The sequence below is a fragment of the Monodon monoceros genome, unplaced genomic scaffold, assembly GCF_005190385.1.
Source record: "Monodon monoceros isolate NGI ecotype Baffin Bay Population unplaced genomic scaffold, NGI_Narwhal_1 Super_Scaffold_3, whole genome shotgun sequence".
Lineage (NCBI taxonomy): Eukaryota > Metazoa > Chordata > Mammalia > Artiodactyla > Monodontidae > Monodon > Monodon monoceros.
The window spans coordinates 22,648,875-22,665,187 of record NW_021703780.1 but is presented as its reverse complement, the minus strand read 5'-3'; the positions used below and the strand labels follow the sequence as shown (position 1 = coordinate 22,665,187).

The 16,313-nt window shown below is 40.7% G+C and overlaps 1 protein-coding gene across 1 annotated transcript; it reads right to left on the bottom strand.

Annotated features, from left to right (window-relative positions):
• Positions 1-2,633: 2,633 nt before the first annotated feature.
• On the bottom strand, positions 2,634-11,440 carry LOC114907518 (zinc finger protein 883-like). Its single transcript, XM_029243258.1, has 5 exons — positions 11,295-11,440; positions 10,319-10,555; positions 8,969-9,442; positions 8,321-8,468; positions 2,634-4,454 (listed from the first exon to the last, which is right to left on the bottom strand). Exons 3-5 carry the CDS (start codon positions 9,395-9,397, stop codon positions 3,046-3,048), a joined length of 1,986 nt encoding a protein of 661 aa, XP_029099091.1. The 5' UTR covers positions 9,398-9,442; positions 10,319-10,555; positions 11,295-11,440; the 3' UTR covers positions 2,634-3,045.
• Positions 11,441-16,313: the final 4,873 nt, after the last annotated feature.

The window sequence follows — 16,313 nt, the reverse complement described above, 5'->3', positions numbered from 1 at the left end:
GGACCACCACATGCAAAAGAATGAAACTGGGCCACTATCTTACACCATACACAAAAATTAAGTAAAAATGGATTAAAGACTGAATATAAGACCTGAAACCATAAGACTCCTAGAAAAAACATAGGGGGTAGTCTCCTTGATCCTGGTCTCGGTGATGATTTTTTGGATTTGACACCAAAAGCAGAGGCAACAAATGTAAAAGAAAAAAAAAGTGAGGCTACATGAAATTAAAAAGCTTCTGCACAGCAAAGGAAACCATCAACAAAATGAAAAGGCAACCTACCTACCAAATGGGAGAAAATATCTGCAAAATCACTTATCTGATAGGGGGTTAATATCCAAGATGTATAAACAACTTATACAACTCAAAAGGAAAAAAAAGATTAAAAAATGAGCAGAGGATCTGCATAGACATTTTCCCAAAGAAGACATACAGATGGTCAATAGGTACATGAAAAGGAGCTCTATGTCACCAATCATCAGGGAAAAGCAAATTAAAACCACAAGGAGATATTACCTCACACCTGTTAGAATGGCAATTATCAAAAAGACAAGAAATAAGTGTTGGTAAGGATGTGGCGAAAAGGGAATGCTTGTACACTGTTGGTGGGAATGTAAATAGGTGCAGCCATTATGGAAAACAGTATTGAGATTCCTCAAAAAATAGAACATGATCCGGCAATTCCATTCCTTGGTATTTATCCAAAGGGAACAAAAACACAAACTCAAAAAGATATCTGCACCAGCCCGCAATGCTCCTCCCGCCCGTTCACTGCAGCATTATTTACAATAGCCAACACATGAAAGCAACCTAAGTGTCCATCAATAGATGAATGGATAAAGAAAATGTTGTGTGTGTGTGTGTGTGTGTGTACACAGTTCAGCCATAAAAAAGAAAATCTTGCCATTTGCAACAACTTGAGGACATTATGCTGAGTGAAATAAGTCAGAGAAAGACAAATACCATACGATCTCATATGTGGAATCTAAAACAACAAGAACAAACCAAACTCACAGATACAGAGAATAGATTGGTGGTTGCCAGAGTTGGGAGAGAGGGTAGGGGTGAAATGGGTGAAGGGTGTCAAAAGGTACAATCCTCAAGTTATAAAATAAATGTCATGGGGATGTAATGTACAGCATGGTGACTATAGTTAATACTGTACTGTATATTTGAAAGTTGCTAAGAGAGTAGATCTTAAAGTGTTCTCATCAAAAGAAAAAAAATTTAACTGTATATGTTGATGGATATTAACTAGACTTATTGTGGTGATTCACAGTATGTACAAATATTGAATTGTTTTGTTGTAGATCTGAAGCTAATATGTTATGTCAATTACATCTCAAAAAAGTGTTGGACTTGTGGCGATTCACACTTGAGCTGGGTTTTAAGGACTGACACAACATTTAATAACTTTTGATGCTCCCATATTTGCCATTTCAACATTTCTTTTAAGAAAACATTGTATTTATATGGATAGGCTGGAACCTGGAGATAGTTAAATATCACTGGCCTGTAAGAGAAACGCCACTTCTATTCACCATGGAAGTGAGAGGTAAAAACTATAAAGAGGGCTTCCCTGGTGGCACAGTGGTTGAGAGTCCGCCTGCCGATGCAGGGGACACGGATTTGTGCCCCAGTCCGGGAAGATCCCACATGCCGTGGAGCGGCTGGGCCCATGAGCCATGGCCACTGAGCCTGTGAGCCATGGCCGCTGAGCCTGCGCGTCTGGAACCTGTGCTCTGCAACGGGAGAGGCCACAACGGTGAGAGGCCCGCGTAGCGCCAAAAAAAAAAAAAAAAAAACCTATAAAAAGAGACAATGGGAAACATTCTCTATGACCAGGAAAGTTTCAAGAGTCTTATATTCAGAGGATCAGAGGCAGTAGAGCAGAAAAGAAAAGCGAAAGAATGACAAATTAGCAGACTAGATAGCCTAAGGGAGACTTAAATTCACCAAAATTTTTTACCACAGCTGGGCCAGAGTTTCTATTGACAGGGAATTATGTTGCCCTATAAATACTGTAATTCTAGTAGAAGTCAGAAGCAGTCACAAAAATGAGGAAATATTCTTCCAGTACTTGAAAACTATCATCAGCTTCAGCAAAGTCCCTCACTACGTTGACTGAGGGATATAGGCAGTGCTGAAGCTGAAAGAGGTTTCAGTTGTATAAATATACTTTGTAGGAGATGGAAAATGCTGGAATGAAAGGCTTGCTTTCCCCTCTTCTCTTTTGTCCTCTGTTGTGAGCTCAAGGAGCTGTGTTCACAATCAAAATGTATGCTTTGTGCTTTAGCCATGATGGCCACACTAGATTTTGATGTACTGGGGACCCAAACCTCTATGCTCTCCATATCACTTAGAATATAACATGTCCTTTTTCACCAGGAAATGCTAGTTCTGGGGGTGGGGATCAGGAAGGGTGTGCAGGCCATCCACATATGGTCAAGAGGCTTGGTTAGGTAGCCAAGGTGGGAGGGAAACAGAGACAACTCATCTCACACATTCTAAGCTCTCAGATAGTCCTGTGACCTCAACTGGTACTAAAAGAAGAAATTTCAACATTAGACTAGGCTAAGACTAGTTAGAAATCAGAATGATTTGAAAAAGCAAAACATATTCATGACTTCAGTATAAAAATATATTTTTTACAGCTGCCCTTGTGTACCTTTTCATTGTATTAAATGACACTGCATTTAACAAAGGTAATCACAGGTAAATTTCTTGTTGATGTTTATTTTTCCAAAATCTCAACTTTTCCAGCATTTATGACCTTTAAACAACTTTTCAATGTGTTATCTCTGACATTCTTTAAATAAGGAAGTTCAAGAAACATTTTATCTCAATTAAAAAAAATTCTGAATTCTACTTGAAGTTGTCACCAAACACCTTGGCAAGGAGTCATTTTAGTGGATTCTCTGGTGCTTAATCAGAACTGAGCTTCTACTGCAGGCTTCACCTCATTCACCACTGCTGGGGCTTAGTAGGATGTGGCCTCTCTGATGTTGGATCAGCATTGCTCTCTGCTTGTATGCCTTTCCACACTACTTACATGTATAGGATTTTTCCTCAGAGTGGACTCTATTATGTTTATTGAGATTTGACTTACAGCTGAAGGCTCGCCCACATTCACAACATTTGAAAGGTTTCTCTACTGTGTGGATTTTGAGATGATGACTAAGACCTGTCTTCTGACTGAAGGCTTTGCCACACTCTTTACATTGATAAGGCTTCTCCTTGTTGTGAATCCCCTGATGTTCAATAAGATGCTCTCCCCTTGTGAAGGCCTTGCCACACTCAGGACATTGGTAGGTCTTATCCCCAGTGTGGATTCTTTTGTGGTTTCTTAGGCCAGTTAACTGCGTGAAGGTCTTCCCACATATATCACACGTATATTTTCTTGGTTTAGGAGGGTTTCCGTGCTTCCCTCCTAACTTGTGTTTGTTGAGGCCTGAGTGTTGACTGAAGGCTTCACCACACTCATCACATTTATAGGGCTTCTCCCCAGTGTGAATTCTCTGATGTATGACCAGGGTTGAGTTCACTCTAAAGGTTTTTCCACACTCGGCACATTCATAGGGTTTTTCCCCTGAGTGAATTCTGTGATGTATTATAAGTTCTGAGCTCCGGCTAAAGGCTCGTCCACATACAGGACATTCAAAAGGTTTCTCTCCAGTGTGGATTCTCCGGTGTTGGTTAAGTCCTGCATACTGAGCGAAGGCTTTTCCACATACTTTACATTCATAGAGTTTTTCTTTACTGTGAATTCGCTGATGCTCAGTAAGATTTGAACGCTGCCTGAAGGTTTTCCCACATTCATTACATTCATAAGCCTTCTCTTTGTTGTGGAATTGCCTATGTTCAGTGAGGTCTGCACTGTGGCAGAAGGTTTTCCCACAGTATATACATTCAAAAGGTTTCTTTCCAGTGTGGAGGCTTTGATGCTTTGTAAGAACTGATCTCTGACTAAAAAATTTGCCACATTTATTACATTGATGGGGCTTTTCTCCAGTGTGGATTTTGAGATGTTGGGAGAGGCCTGCTTTCTGACTGAAGCCTTTGCCACACTCTTTACACTGATAAGGTCTTCCCTTGCTTTGAAGTCCCTGATGCTGGGTAAGTTCTACACGTCTGATGAAGGCCTTTCCATATTCTGTACTGGAATATGGTTTCTTCCCAATGTGGATCCTCCTATGCAGCTGAAGGCCTCTTATCCAAGTGAAGGTTTTCCTACATTCATCACATTCATATGATTTTTCACCAGTGGCATCCCCATCCTGCAACTCCAAACTTCCACTAGGCTCACTGTCTCCTCTGTATGTGGCATGCTGACACACAGTTTCATGATGTCCATCAGACCCCTCCCTACACCATAATATTTCTTCATAAGGTTCCTGCTTCACTTCTAATGTCAGGTTCTCAGTCCTCACACCACTATCTGAAACAACACATCATATAATTTGAGGAGAAAAGGCAACTCAAAATTAAGAAACAGGCAGGTAGGAGGGTTAATCTTTATTTTAGATTTAACAGAGGATTTTATATCTTTTCTTTATTTAGTGTCAGGGGTTCAGAGAAACAGGTCAGCCAAGTAGAAGGTATGGGAGTAATACAGGTGTGGGAGTGAGAAAGAATAAAGCATGGCCAAGTTACCAATAGAGTATGGTAAAATTGATAGGATGTCACTTCTGTGATTACCTAAGATTGTAAGTTCCACCTACTATGAGATTTTCTCTATTGACACTCTCCCTTGCTGGTTTGCTGGCTTTGATGAAGAAAGCCACCATATGAAGAAGCCCATGTGGCAAGGAACTGAAGGTGGGTTATGGCTAGTAGCCAGCAAGGAAATGAGGCCCTGTGTCTGTGTGACTGACAGAGAACTGAGTCCTGCCACCATCCATGTGAGGGTGGAAGTGGATCCTTCAGTCACAACTCAGATGAGATCCCATCTTTGGTATTTTGACTGCAACCTTGAGAGAGACTCAGAAGTGGAGGGCCCAGGTAAGCCATACCCAGACTCTTGACCCATAGAAACTATGAGACAATAAACGTGTGTTGTTTAACTGCTAGGTTTGTGGTAATTCATTAAGCAGCAATTGATAACTAATGTACCACTACTACAAAAATACAAAGCTTCCTAACTATAAGAACTACTACAATTTAAAAAAGAGGAGGGAAAACAAACCACACACTTAAAATCATATGCATGTATATGTATATCCATACATACATGAACACAAACAGATAAGTATTTATGCATATGTGTGTATATATGTTTATACTTATTATCAATAAACGCAAATGGCTTAACTTAACTATTAAAAGAAAAAAATTAGGGAATTCCCTGGTAGTTCAGTGGCTAGGACTTGGCGCTTTCACTACCCGGGTTTGATCCCTGGTTGGCGAACTAAGATCCTGCAAGCAGCAAAGTTTGGCCAGAAAAAAAAAAAAAGAAAAAGAAAAAGAAAAAAAATAGATTTGGTCACAGAGCAAAACCCAACTCTATTATATATACAAGAAACACATCTAAAATAAAATGATAGAGAAAAGTTATGAATAAAGGATGAACAAGAGAAAATTAAGCAAATGCAAATAAAAGAAAGAAGGCATCATGATCTCAGTTTCAGAAAAAAGGAGAGATTCAGGCCAAAAGCATGAAATTAGACAAAGAAGAGAACTTTATAATGCTAAATATACAATTTACAGTGACAATGGAACAGATATGTCTAATTATGCAGAAAACAACAGAGGAGCAACTTTCCTAGAGCAGAAATTATAGATGACATAAAGAGACAAAACAAATAACAGACTTTAATCATCCTTTCTCTGTCTAAAAAAACACCAAATGGGCAAAAAAATAAAGATACGGAAGATTTACAAAATGAAATCAACAAAATTAAATGTTATGGATAAATATGTATATCAAGCTCTGTATCCTGAAAATAGAACATCTTTTCAGATGTGCAGTGACCTTTAATGAAAACTATTTTTTGGGTCATAGGAAAACCATAATAAAGTCCCAAAGGTGTAAAAACAACACAAACATTCTCTGATTACAATAAAGTCTAAAATTAATAACAAAATCAGAAAATAAGCCCTTCCATCTGAAAATTTTAAAATTTCCAATTATTGGTTCAAAGGCAAAATAAAAGCATACATTTCCGATTTTCTAGAAAACAATAAAAACACTACATTTCAAAACATTTGGGATTCATCAAAACCTGTGTTCAATGAAATATCTGTAGCATCAAATATTTATATTAGTAACAGATATATAGATCAATCCAGCTCAAAAGTTAAAAAATAAAAAGGACAACTAATTAACCAAGATAACTTGCTCATTTAGGAACACTTTACTGGCTTTTCTCCCTTCTGTGTCTCATTCCCCTTCCTTATGCTTCCTGGGAACACCTCTGATACAAATTACTACAATGTAAAATAAATAAATTTAAAAAACAAGTGAGAACATAAGGAAGGAATTAACAAAAATAAATGCAGAAACAAAATACAATATAGAAAAATAATGGAACATTGTAGTGGTAGAACAAAATTGAATACACCATTGTGAACTCATATTTTTTAGAAAAAAAAATGTACTTCTAGCTCTACCCATAAAATGTGCTAGAAGTATTGTTACCCTAGTGGTAAAGAACTCCCCTAGCACCCAGATTTTATACCTCAGTAGCATTCTCCACTAAGAAGAATCAAGGCTCGTTCAGAAAGGGTTGATACCAAATCTGGGTCTAGGGAAAGTACAAGGTGAGCCTGGAACAATTAATTTTGTTCAGAAAGCAAGGATTCAAAATTCATAGGGTCATGGCAAAAAGAGACAGGGGCAAGATGTGAGACATCCATACAAGGCAAAGATGTGTCAGTTTGAGCATTAAAAAGAGTAATAACTGGTAGACTGAAACACACTGACTCAATGAAAATTACTAAGTCCACAATGATACTAACACAGAGAAAGTCCTAAAATCTCACGTTGCCATTTGAGGTACCTATTAAACCATTCCTTGAATATGAAAATTGGTAAATAAAGGGGGAAAACTAAGCGTCAATCTTGACTGTCTAATATGAAGTCAAGTCAATCTAATCAACAAATAGATGATTTGACCATTTCTTTACTATAAAGAAGAATGCCAGTTAATAATGTAGAAGGAATGAAAGAATTATAAAATCATTCTGTAACCCTTAATAAAATGGTTGACCCACACAAGAATTCTCAAATATTTTGTATTTTGTTGATAGGAAACTGGCCATTCACAAACTGCCAAAGTGACACCACACCATTACAAGGGGAAAAATTAGCTGTTCAATGGAGGGATCATCCTGTCATCATCCTAAGCCAGCCAGGGATTTTATAGTGGGTCACCCAGGTATTCATGTCTACTTACCTAATATTAATTCTAGCCAAAAATGTTTAACTTGAGTCTTTCAATCTTTTTTCCAGTTTATGGAAATCCAGGGTACAGGGGCAGCAAAATAAATGATACAATGAGGAAGCAACCAGAAAAATACAGAGGGTAGGAGACTGGCCTGGGCTCATCAAAAAGTCTGGGCTGTGAGAGGGAAAATGGGACAGTGAAATTGTTCTAAAGTAAAAAAGAATTAAAAGGCATAACAACCAGATGTGTTATGTGGCCCTGGCTTCTATCCTGGTTTGCACAAATCAGCTTTAAAGACATTTTGGAAAAAAATGGACCAGTTTGAATTTGGATTGAGTTTAGATAACATTAAGATGTACTGACAGGGAAAAGGGAAGATTATTAACTGAGCAAAATAGATTATAAAATAGCACATAGAAATGATCCGTTTTTGGTGAAAGGAATGTGTGTATGTGTATATACACACATGTGCACATAAAAGATATACAGATATAAAATAAAAAGTCATCAGTCGTAATCTCTGGGTGATAAGAATATCATGCTTTGCTTTCTTATTTTGCAACTCTGTATTTTCTAACTTTCTACAATGCACATATACTTCTCTGGTAATAGTAAGAGGTAACTTTCAAAAAAGTCAATGTAGTTTTACAATGTTAATATCCTATCAGGGTCTATTTATGTACGCATCAAAATACTTGAAAGTAACATTTGCTATAGACAATCTGCAGAAAATTCAACTGTGGATGTTTAAAACCGACATACTGCTGAGGTTGTTCTGAGATGACTTATCACCTGTTAATTATTATTACCTAAAATGTCAGCTCTGTCACTCTTTAACAACTCTCATCACAAGGAATTAACAAGTCACACTCCACAAAAAAACCAAAGGGGAGTTCATTTCAGTCCAAATTCCCTAGAGAAATTCTTGCCTCACCTCCTTCCTCTGATGCGTGGGGCTCAGGTCCTTTGCCCTTGAACTGGACTGCTGGAGGTTGAACTCTGGTACATGAAGATTCTTCATCTAGTGTCTTAAGTGTCACTGTCTGCAAAAGGATCTTCTGTTCCAGAGCACAGGCTGAAAGCTAGAGACAAGCAGCACTCATTAGGCCTGTAAGGATATCATGAATTTAACAGGGACCAAACCTCAGGGAGGAGTCCCCAAGAAACATCCCCCGAGAAAGACTAGGAGGAAGAAGCTAGAAACCAGGCCCTAGGGTGCTGAGAGGCAGCCAGAAAGGTAAGCAAAGTAAAGTTTGATCAAATATTGTTTCCGTCACTTCATTTATTGGCTATGTGTCCTTGGCTAAGTTACACAACCTCTCCGAACTTAGTTTTCATGTGTGATACCACCTACGTCTTTGCTGCTGTGGACGATGAATGACCAGTAAAGGAGCACGATGCCTTCAGTATCTTTACTCACCATCCCCGAATCTGCTGTTTCCCACCCTTCCCCTTCTTCCCCTCCTGACTGGCTTAGCAAGAAGCTCAGTTCCCTGCTGAATGCTAGGTTTCCCACTGTTCTCTCAGAGCCTTCACACTTGAGAAAGTTTTGCTCCCAGTTCCCCGCAACCACATCATATTAGTCTCTTCCTATGTGTACATTTCTCTTTCTTTCCAGATTCTCCAGCATGGTCACCACCTCTTCCCCACTCTCTGGATGATGTTCCTGCAGCTGGGCCTGGAGCTCCTGGGGCAGGATGGAGAGGAACTGCTCCAGCACCAGCAGCTCCAGGATCTGCTCCTTGGTATGTGTCTCTGGCCTAAGCCACTGATGGCAGAGCTCCCGGAGCCGGCTCAGTGCTTCTTGGGGACCAGGGGAATCCTGGTAGCAGAAGTGTCTAAACTGCTGCCTGAAGATCTCCCAGGCAGGAGGCTGGTTCTCTGGAAGGCTGAGACCCTGATTCCTGAGGTGGTCTTCCTCCAACTTCACTTTCACCATCACAGGCCCCTGCTGACCGCATGGGGATTGGAACAGCTGGCCAGCAGACTTTCTTGTGTCCACGGCCATCATTCCTGGCTTCTGCTGGAGTTTCAACTGGAGGCTTCTGAGGGCACCCTGGGGAATAAGAATTAAGTGATAAAGGGATACACGGCGTATACTTCGAAGAACGCACACAAGAAAGAAGACCTGTAACCCGGGTAACTAATTTTATTAATTCACTGAATCCACAAATATTTTTTAGAGGCCTACCTTGTACAGAAACTGTTCTAGGTGTTTGAGACGCATTAGCGTACAAAGATCCCTGCCATCATGGAGTGTTCATTCTAGTAGGAGCAATCAATAAATACAACAAATATGAAAAGTGTAGAGTATGTTACGGAGATAAGTAAAAATATATAATTGCTGGTGTGTGTGTGTGGAATGAAGGCTGATAAGTAAAAATATATAATTGCTGGGGGGTGTGTGTGGAATGAAGACTTGCACTTAACGGAGGAAGGTTCCTCCAAATCCGGCATTAAATACATGTATGTGGCCCCTAACCTAAAGCAAATTTTCAAGTTATCACTTGGCACCGTTTTTCCATACTTGAATACATATGACCCAACCTGTGGGAGAGGAAAAGTTACTAGTCACAGCCAGAAAATTATTGATGTTTTCGTGTTAATCTGGCAAAACTGAGAGCGAAATCCCACTTCGCTTCACACAGTGCTGGCGGCCTTGGTTTAGTCAGAGCTTCGGAATTACGGTTCCCAAGAAGGGGGTCCTCAGTCCCGGGACAGGGTCCTGTCTTGGGGGCCTTGGGGCCGGCCTTTCCGGAGCCTCCCAGACAGACGTCTGCTCCCAGCCGCGCAGCCCCGAACCTCCCCGGGCACAGGGTGTCCTCCAGCCGGAACCAGGGCCGGTGTTGGCTGCCCCACGCGGCTCAACGCGTCCGGGGCTTCACAAGGACGAATCCGATATCGAGGCGGAGGGACGCCCCCATACACTCACCTGACAGGGACGCAGAAGTTCGGCTCCCGGAACCGGACGCTCCGGCGCAACGGCTTCCGGCGTCTCCCGGAGGTCACGCCCCCGAGCGCGCGCCCGCGACCCGCCTCCGCCCACGTGCGCAGCGTCTCCGAGTTACCCTGCGGTCGGTTACGCTGCGTGTTCAGTTCGAGCGGTTCGGGACTAAAGGCGGTGAAAGCAGTAACTGTGCTTTGACAGTTAAACCCAGTTCCTGGATCTCTGAAATTAAAAATAAAAGTTTCGAACACCCGCCTCTTGCCAACCCGATAGAATCTCTTAACTGAAAATGTAGGGGAGGAGTGCTAGATGACAACAGAGAAGAAAAATGATTGCTCTCTTCCATAAAGAGCGTTCCCGGGAAGTAGGCCGTTGGCGGTCAGCATCGCTACCTGTTTGTCTCCCCTCTGCCCTTCTCCTGGGTTCTTTCATCTCCTCTGCTCCTAGAACCCTCTCCTCAGGAAGGAACACGATAGCTAGCCTTTAGGATCTCGTGAATATACTGAAACCAGGAAGAAACACAGAAAACAGTGATGGTCGAAAAGTGGGAGCTGTTAAGGCAAAGAGCTTGGGCCAGAAGGCAGTGGAAATTTGCGAGAATGCATGACCCTAAGAGCAGAAAAGGATTAAATGATGGAAGAGGTTCTACTGTGGAAGAGTTGGAAGAGGGGGCGATCAAAGTAGGTGAGCTCACTACTCTGAGGGAGGTTCCTCAGTGAGTTGCTGCTTTAGTCAGTCAGCAACACAGGGTTGGGAATAATAAAGGGAGTGGCAGACACAAAAAGGAGAATCAACATATGAAGTGGGGTGCTGGAATTTTGAAAAACCCGCCAGAGCTGTAAAGTTGTCCTTGTCCCACTGTGCAGAGACCGTGGTGTATTGGGAACAGATTCCTCATGGCTATTACCACAGGAAAGCAAGACTCTCAGAACACTGGCCCTACAGAAACAATGTTGCTCACTTTGGAGTTTCTCTTGTGCTGAGGCAGATATTCCCCATCCTTCACAGTGCAGGACATGCATATCTTAAAACAATCTAGCTCTCTCTCAATTCTTTTTCCTCTCTCAATTTTTCTTTTTTATTTATTTTTTTTTTGTTTTGGTTTTGTTTGCGTTGGGTCTTCATTGCAGTGCATGGGCTTCTCGTTGCAGTGGCTTTTCCTGTTGCAGAGCACCGGCTCTAGGCGTGTGGGCTTCAGTAGGTGTGGCGCACGGGCTTAGATGCTCCACAGCATGTGGGATCTTCCCGGACCAGGGATCGAACCTGTGTCCCCTGCATTGGCAGGCGGATTCTTAACAACTGCGCCACCAGGGAAGTCCCTCTCTCTCAATTCTTGATACCTTAGAGAAAATTCAAAATCCCTTCACCTAGAAAGAGGAGAAAGGTCACCAGTGTTGTGATACTGAAGGGATTATTACTGAGTAGAAAAGGTGAAAGCAAGCTATTTTGAAAGCACCTGGAATGAGCTTAATGGTCAGATCTTAGAAAGCCACATTGAAGATGCTACATTTCAAGGCAAATACCAAGGACAATACCACAAAGCAACCACGGCTTCCTGAGGAAACTGGAGAGTTGACCACTGCTCACATGTGTAGGAACTGAAGCCTCTGAACCCCACACCCAGGACCTTCAGTTCACAGAAGGGCTGGCACCTTGGGGATGTAGAGAGCTGAATGACAGAGCAGAGTCCAGAGCAAAACCAGCCCTGCCTTGTAAACATCCCTCACATTTCTTCCCTTCCTCGTCCAAAGTGGCTAAACATCTGTCAAATTATACTTAGTAGGAATTATATCAAAAATCCAATAAGTGAGATCAGATAGTATAGGACAGTGGTTAAGAGCTTATAATTTGGGGTCACTGAATTCAGGTTCCTGTGCTGCAGTGCCCCTTGAGCAAGTCACTTAGCTTCCCTAAATCTGTTTCCAATTAGGGGACAGTAAGAAAACTAAGAGCACTGGGCATCAAGAGGATTAAACGAGATCACACAAGGGAAAACCACGAGCAGAGTTTTTGACAGAGTACACACTATGGATAGCTTTATCATTTGTGAAAAACTCTGAGTCTTAAGAGTCTAAGGAGAAATGACTAATATATCCATCCCATTTACTGTGTTTATGTATAAAGTACACACTTTTACTGAGCCTGCCCACAAGGGGTCAGTTGTTCTGCAGAAGATATAAAATGGGCAAATTAATGTCCTCCTTGGGCCTGAACCATATACCAAAAAAATTACATAATCTTTATAATCCAGAGGCCTATTATATAATTAGGGCACAGACCTAGAACACCTGACACTGATGAACAACAGAATGTTAATATGTAAATATATTATGTGGTCCTGGATTTAAATGTAGAAGGAGTTCAAGTATGGAGATTCACTGAGGCCCAGTGGTTAGAGTCTTCACGGGAGATGTGGAAGGCAGGATGGGCCCCGGAGAAAGGGAGCAAGTTAAGAATTCCTTCTTCTCAGGTTGGGAAAGGTTCAGGAGTTGGGGAAACCATCCTGGGGCTAGAAATGGAAAGGAGGCTTGTGAACTGAACTAGGAGGCTGGCAAACAGCAGTTGGCCAGAGGCCACCAGGATGGGGGAGATGACCAGCAGGGCACAGTCTAGAAAGGCTATCAAAGATCTGCTCAGATCTTTATCCTCTTCAGGGAGTGCCCTGCGTCCACTCTTACCCTGAAGTTGTTGCTTCGCTCGCTATGGTTACATAAAGAGTTTTCCCAGACTAAACCCAAGGAAAAGGCAAATCTTCTAAACATGTTACATCAATCTTGGGAGTTCCCTGGCTGTCCAGTGGTTAGGACTTCGTGCTTTCACTGCTGTGGGCCCGGGTTCGATCCCTGGTTGGGGAACTAAGATCTCACAAGCCACGTAGCCTGGCTAAAAAAACCCCAAAAACAAAACAGAAAACATGTTACATCAATCTTGCTCCTAGTTACTTGTGATTTTTAAATATCTACATGTGCCAACTTCTGAAAACGTGGAGGGGTCTCAAGACTGAACATGACTGTAATGTACTGAACATAGCTAATTTTCTCATTCATAATTATTAGGCTCATTTTGAGAAGTATCAGAAGCTAGCAATCGAGATTCATGAGGGCTTTGGGCTCCTCTCCCCCAGCTATCAGTTCTGGTTTTAGACTGAAATCTGCTATGCATACAAACATTTATTAGCAATGTTCAGGAAAATTATCAAAAATTGGAAATAGGCAAAAATATGCTAGAACATTTTGACTCTCGGGGAATATTACATTGACCTACAATTGATTAGATTTCAAATGTTTTACAGTCCTATAAAGTTAGAGGTTAACTTATAGAAAACTGAAAAGATATAAAATTTTCCTCTGCCCAGAAGAGAATACTAACCAATTTTGTATCTAATTTAGCAATTTTATTGCAACATTTTCCCCTCACTAATTATATGAATTTCAATTTTGTATATTCTCGTGGAATCAAGTCTACCATTCTGTTGGCTCCTCCATTAATGAGTTAAATAAAATTTGGACACTTGCTCATTATTTGTTAGAATGAGCTATATGAAATGATTGCTTACTCTAATACTTATAACCTAATATTTATAAGAAACATTTTCCTTAATTTAAGAGTGAAACATTGACAGCAAGCATGGACAAAAGTCATATAGCCTGTTCTGGGAGCATGATGAATTCCCAGTTTCTCTGTCTGCGTGGCTGCTCCTCTCACATCTTGGGTGAAAGGTTCATTGGAAGGAAATGTTGCTAAGGATGCAGTTAATCTTAGAGTCAGGATCAGGCAAACGGAATCTTCTGACATCAGAAAAGGTTGCGAATCAAGCCTCAAGTGCCATTCTAAAAGGTGAGCCATGAAGGACTCTAGATGTTCATGCAAAGGTAGAAGGAAGAGACTCTAAATTCTTTTAGTCACTATATATCTTTAATATCACAAATTCCACCAATGAAAACTCACTTCTAACATTCAGTATGTAAATTAGTAAAACCTCTGCTATTAATCGGAGATAGAGCTAATTGCTGTGCTTAATGCTAACTTCCTCTGGAGTGTGGCCTTTCTGATTAAGTGTTGGTGAACGACCCCTGAAGGATATATTACTGATTAGAGGATCTATCCACGTAGACAGTGAGGTCAACTTTTTGTGGTGTTGTTTGTTTCTTAGTAAATTACAGACCATACAACAAGGACAACCTGTTTTCATTAGACAAATGGGATGTAAGTTCAATAACCAAACCATTTTCCCTCTTCCATACAGGATGTTCCTGGAAGGTATGCAATCTTGTCTCAGTGTTGGATTGTGTCTATTTCCTAATATCATTTCAGACAATTCACAAAAATAGAAGTGTACCTCAATATAAAAGACTCTGTTCATTTAAAAAAAAATTTTTTTTTATGTGGACCATTTTTAAAGTCTCCATTGAACCCATCACAACATTGCTTCTGTTCCACGCTTTGGCCCCTTGGCCACGAGGCATGTGGGATCCCAGCTCCCCGACCAGGGATCAAACCTGCACCCCCTGCATTGGAAGGCGAAGTCCCAACCACTGGACCACCAGGGAAGTCCCTGTTCATATATTTTATTGGCATAATGTGCCTTCCTAATCATATTTTATTTTGGCACTATTTTTCAAATAGATTTGTAATAATGTATAAGAAATGTATGCTTGTATATGTAGGTGTGTATACATATCCACACACATATATGTGTTGCCACCAAGTGTTCTTTTGTAAAGAAATCTCACATTGCTTTGTTTTGAATGTCATCTTTGTATATTACAATTACAAATAAGGTGTCAACAAGTGCTCTCCCTTTTTTCAAAGTTGTACTTATTAAAAGCTACCACCAATGTCTTCTTTTCTGTGAAGACCCTGCTGACTCCTTCAGTCAGAATTAATGTGCTTTAACATTATTTGGACTTTATAATATAATTACTTATTGTTTATGTAGCCTATTCTGCTTTAATAGATTATAAATTCATGTTCTACTTATCTCTGCATATGTCCTTGGTATAGTTAATTACACACAGGAAGGGCTTCATAAATACATACTCTGTATGATTAATACTTTTAGAAGCATGTGCTGGGGTTAGGTTAACACGGAGGGGCTGCTATAATTAGATTTATGGAGGCTCTTGGTTCTACGGTTGAGGAAGGTCCAAAAAGCTCAGGTTGATATTTATGGTATGCTTTATTGCTTTTCTTTAATATTATAATGTTAGACTAAAGAATAAAATTATTAATTTCCTCAACTTACATCTTCTCACTATTTGATACAGCTACACCCACTGAATACATCACATAAAGCAGGGACATTGTATTTTCCCCTGTCATTAGACTAAAATCTCTTGTAATTTTAATCTCTATTGAATTCTCACAACCACGGAACTCCACACATCAGGGGATTAGCTGGCTGAATGACTGATACAACTATTCAATATGTCTCAATCAACTTGGGAGAAGAGGCCAGTATGCAGAAGACTTATATCACTTTCCCCATCTCTGGCTTTCATGTATCTGATCTTATTTCCTTTGTTTTTAAATATCAAATGTCTTTTTAAATATCAGGTTCCAATGTGACCTGAGAAAATAATCCAAGAGACATTTTTGGCCAGTGAGTACCATTCCTTTAGCTGCACTACTCCAGGCCCTGTCTATGGGCTGAAGACACATCTGACACAGAGACACCAAGGATCCCCACTCCTACTTTCCTACACTAAAAGCTGGGAGGTCCCTCAAACTCAGTTGTTCCTTGTCCACCAATAAGTAGTAGACATATCCCACCATATCCCAATCATGCAGTTTTCCATCTTTCCTTCTGGAAGGACAGCCTAAAGAGGACTGGATTTATTTTGTACTTTAACTTGGAGTGTACTTTTTGTGCCTTAAATATACTGGGAAAAAGACTAGAGAATAGGGACTTCCCTGGTGGTCCAGTGGCTAAGACTCCGTGCTCCCAATGTAGGGGGCTCGGGTTCTATCTCTGGTCAGG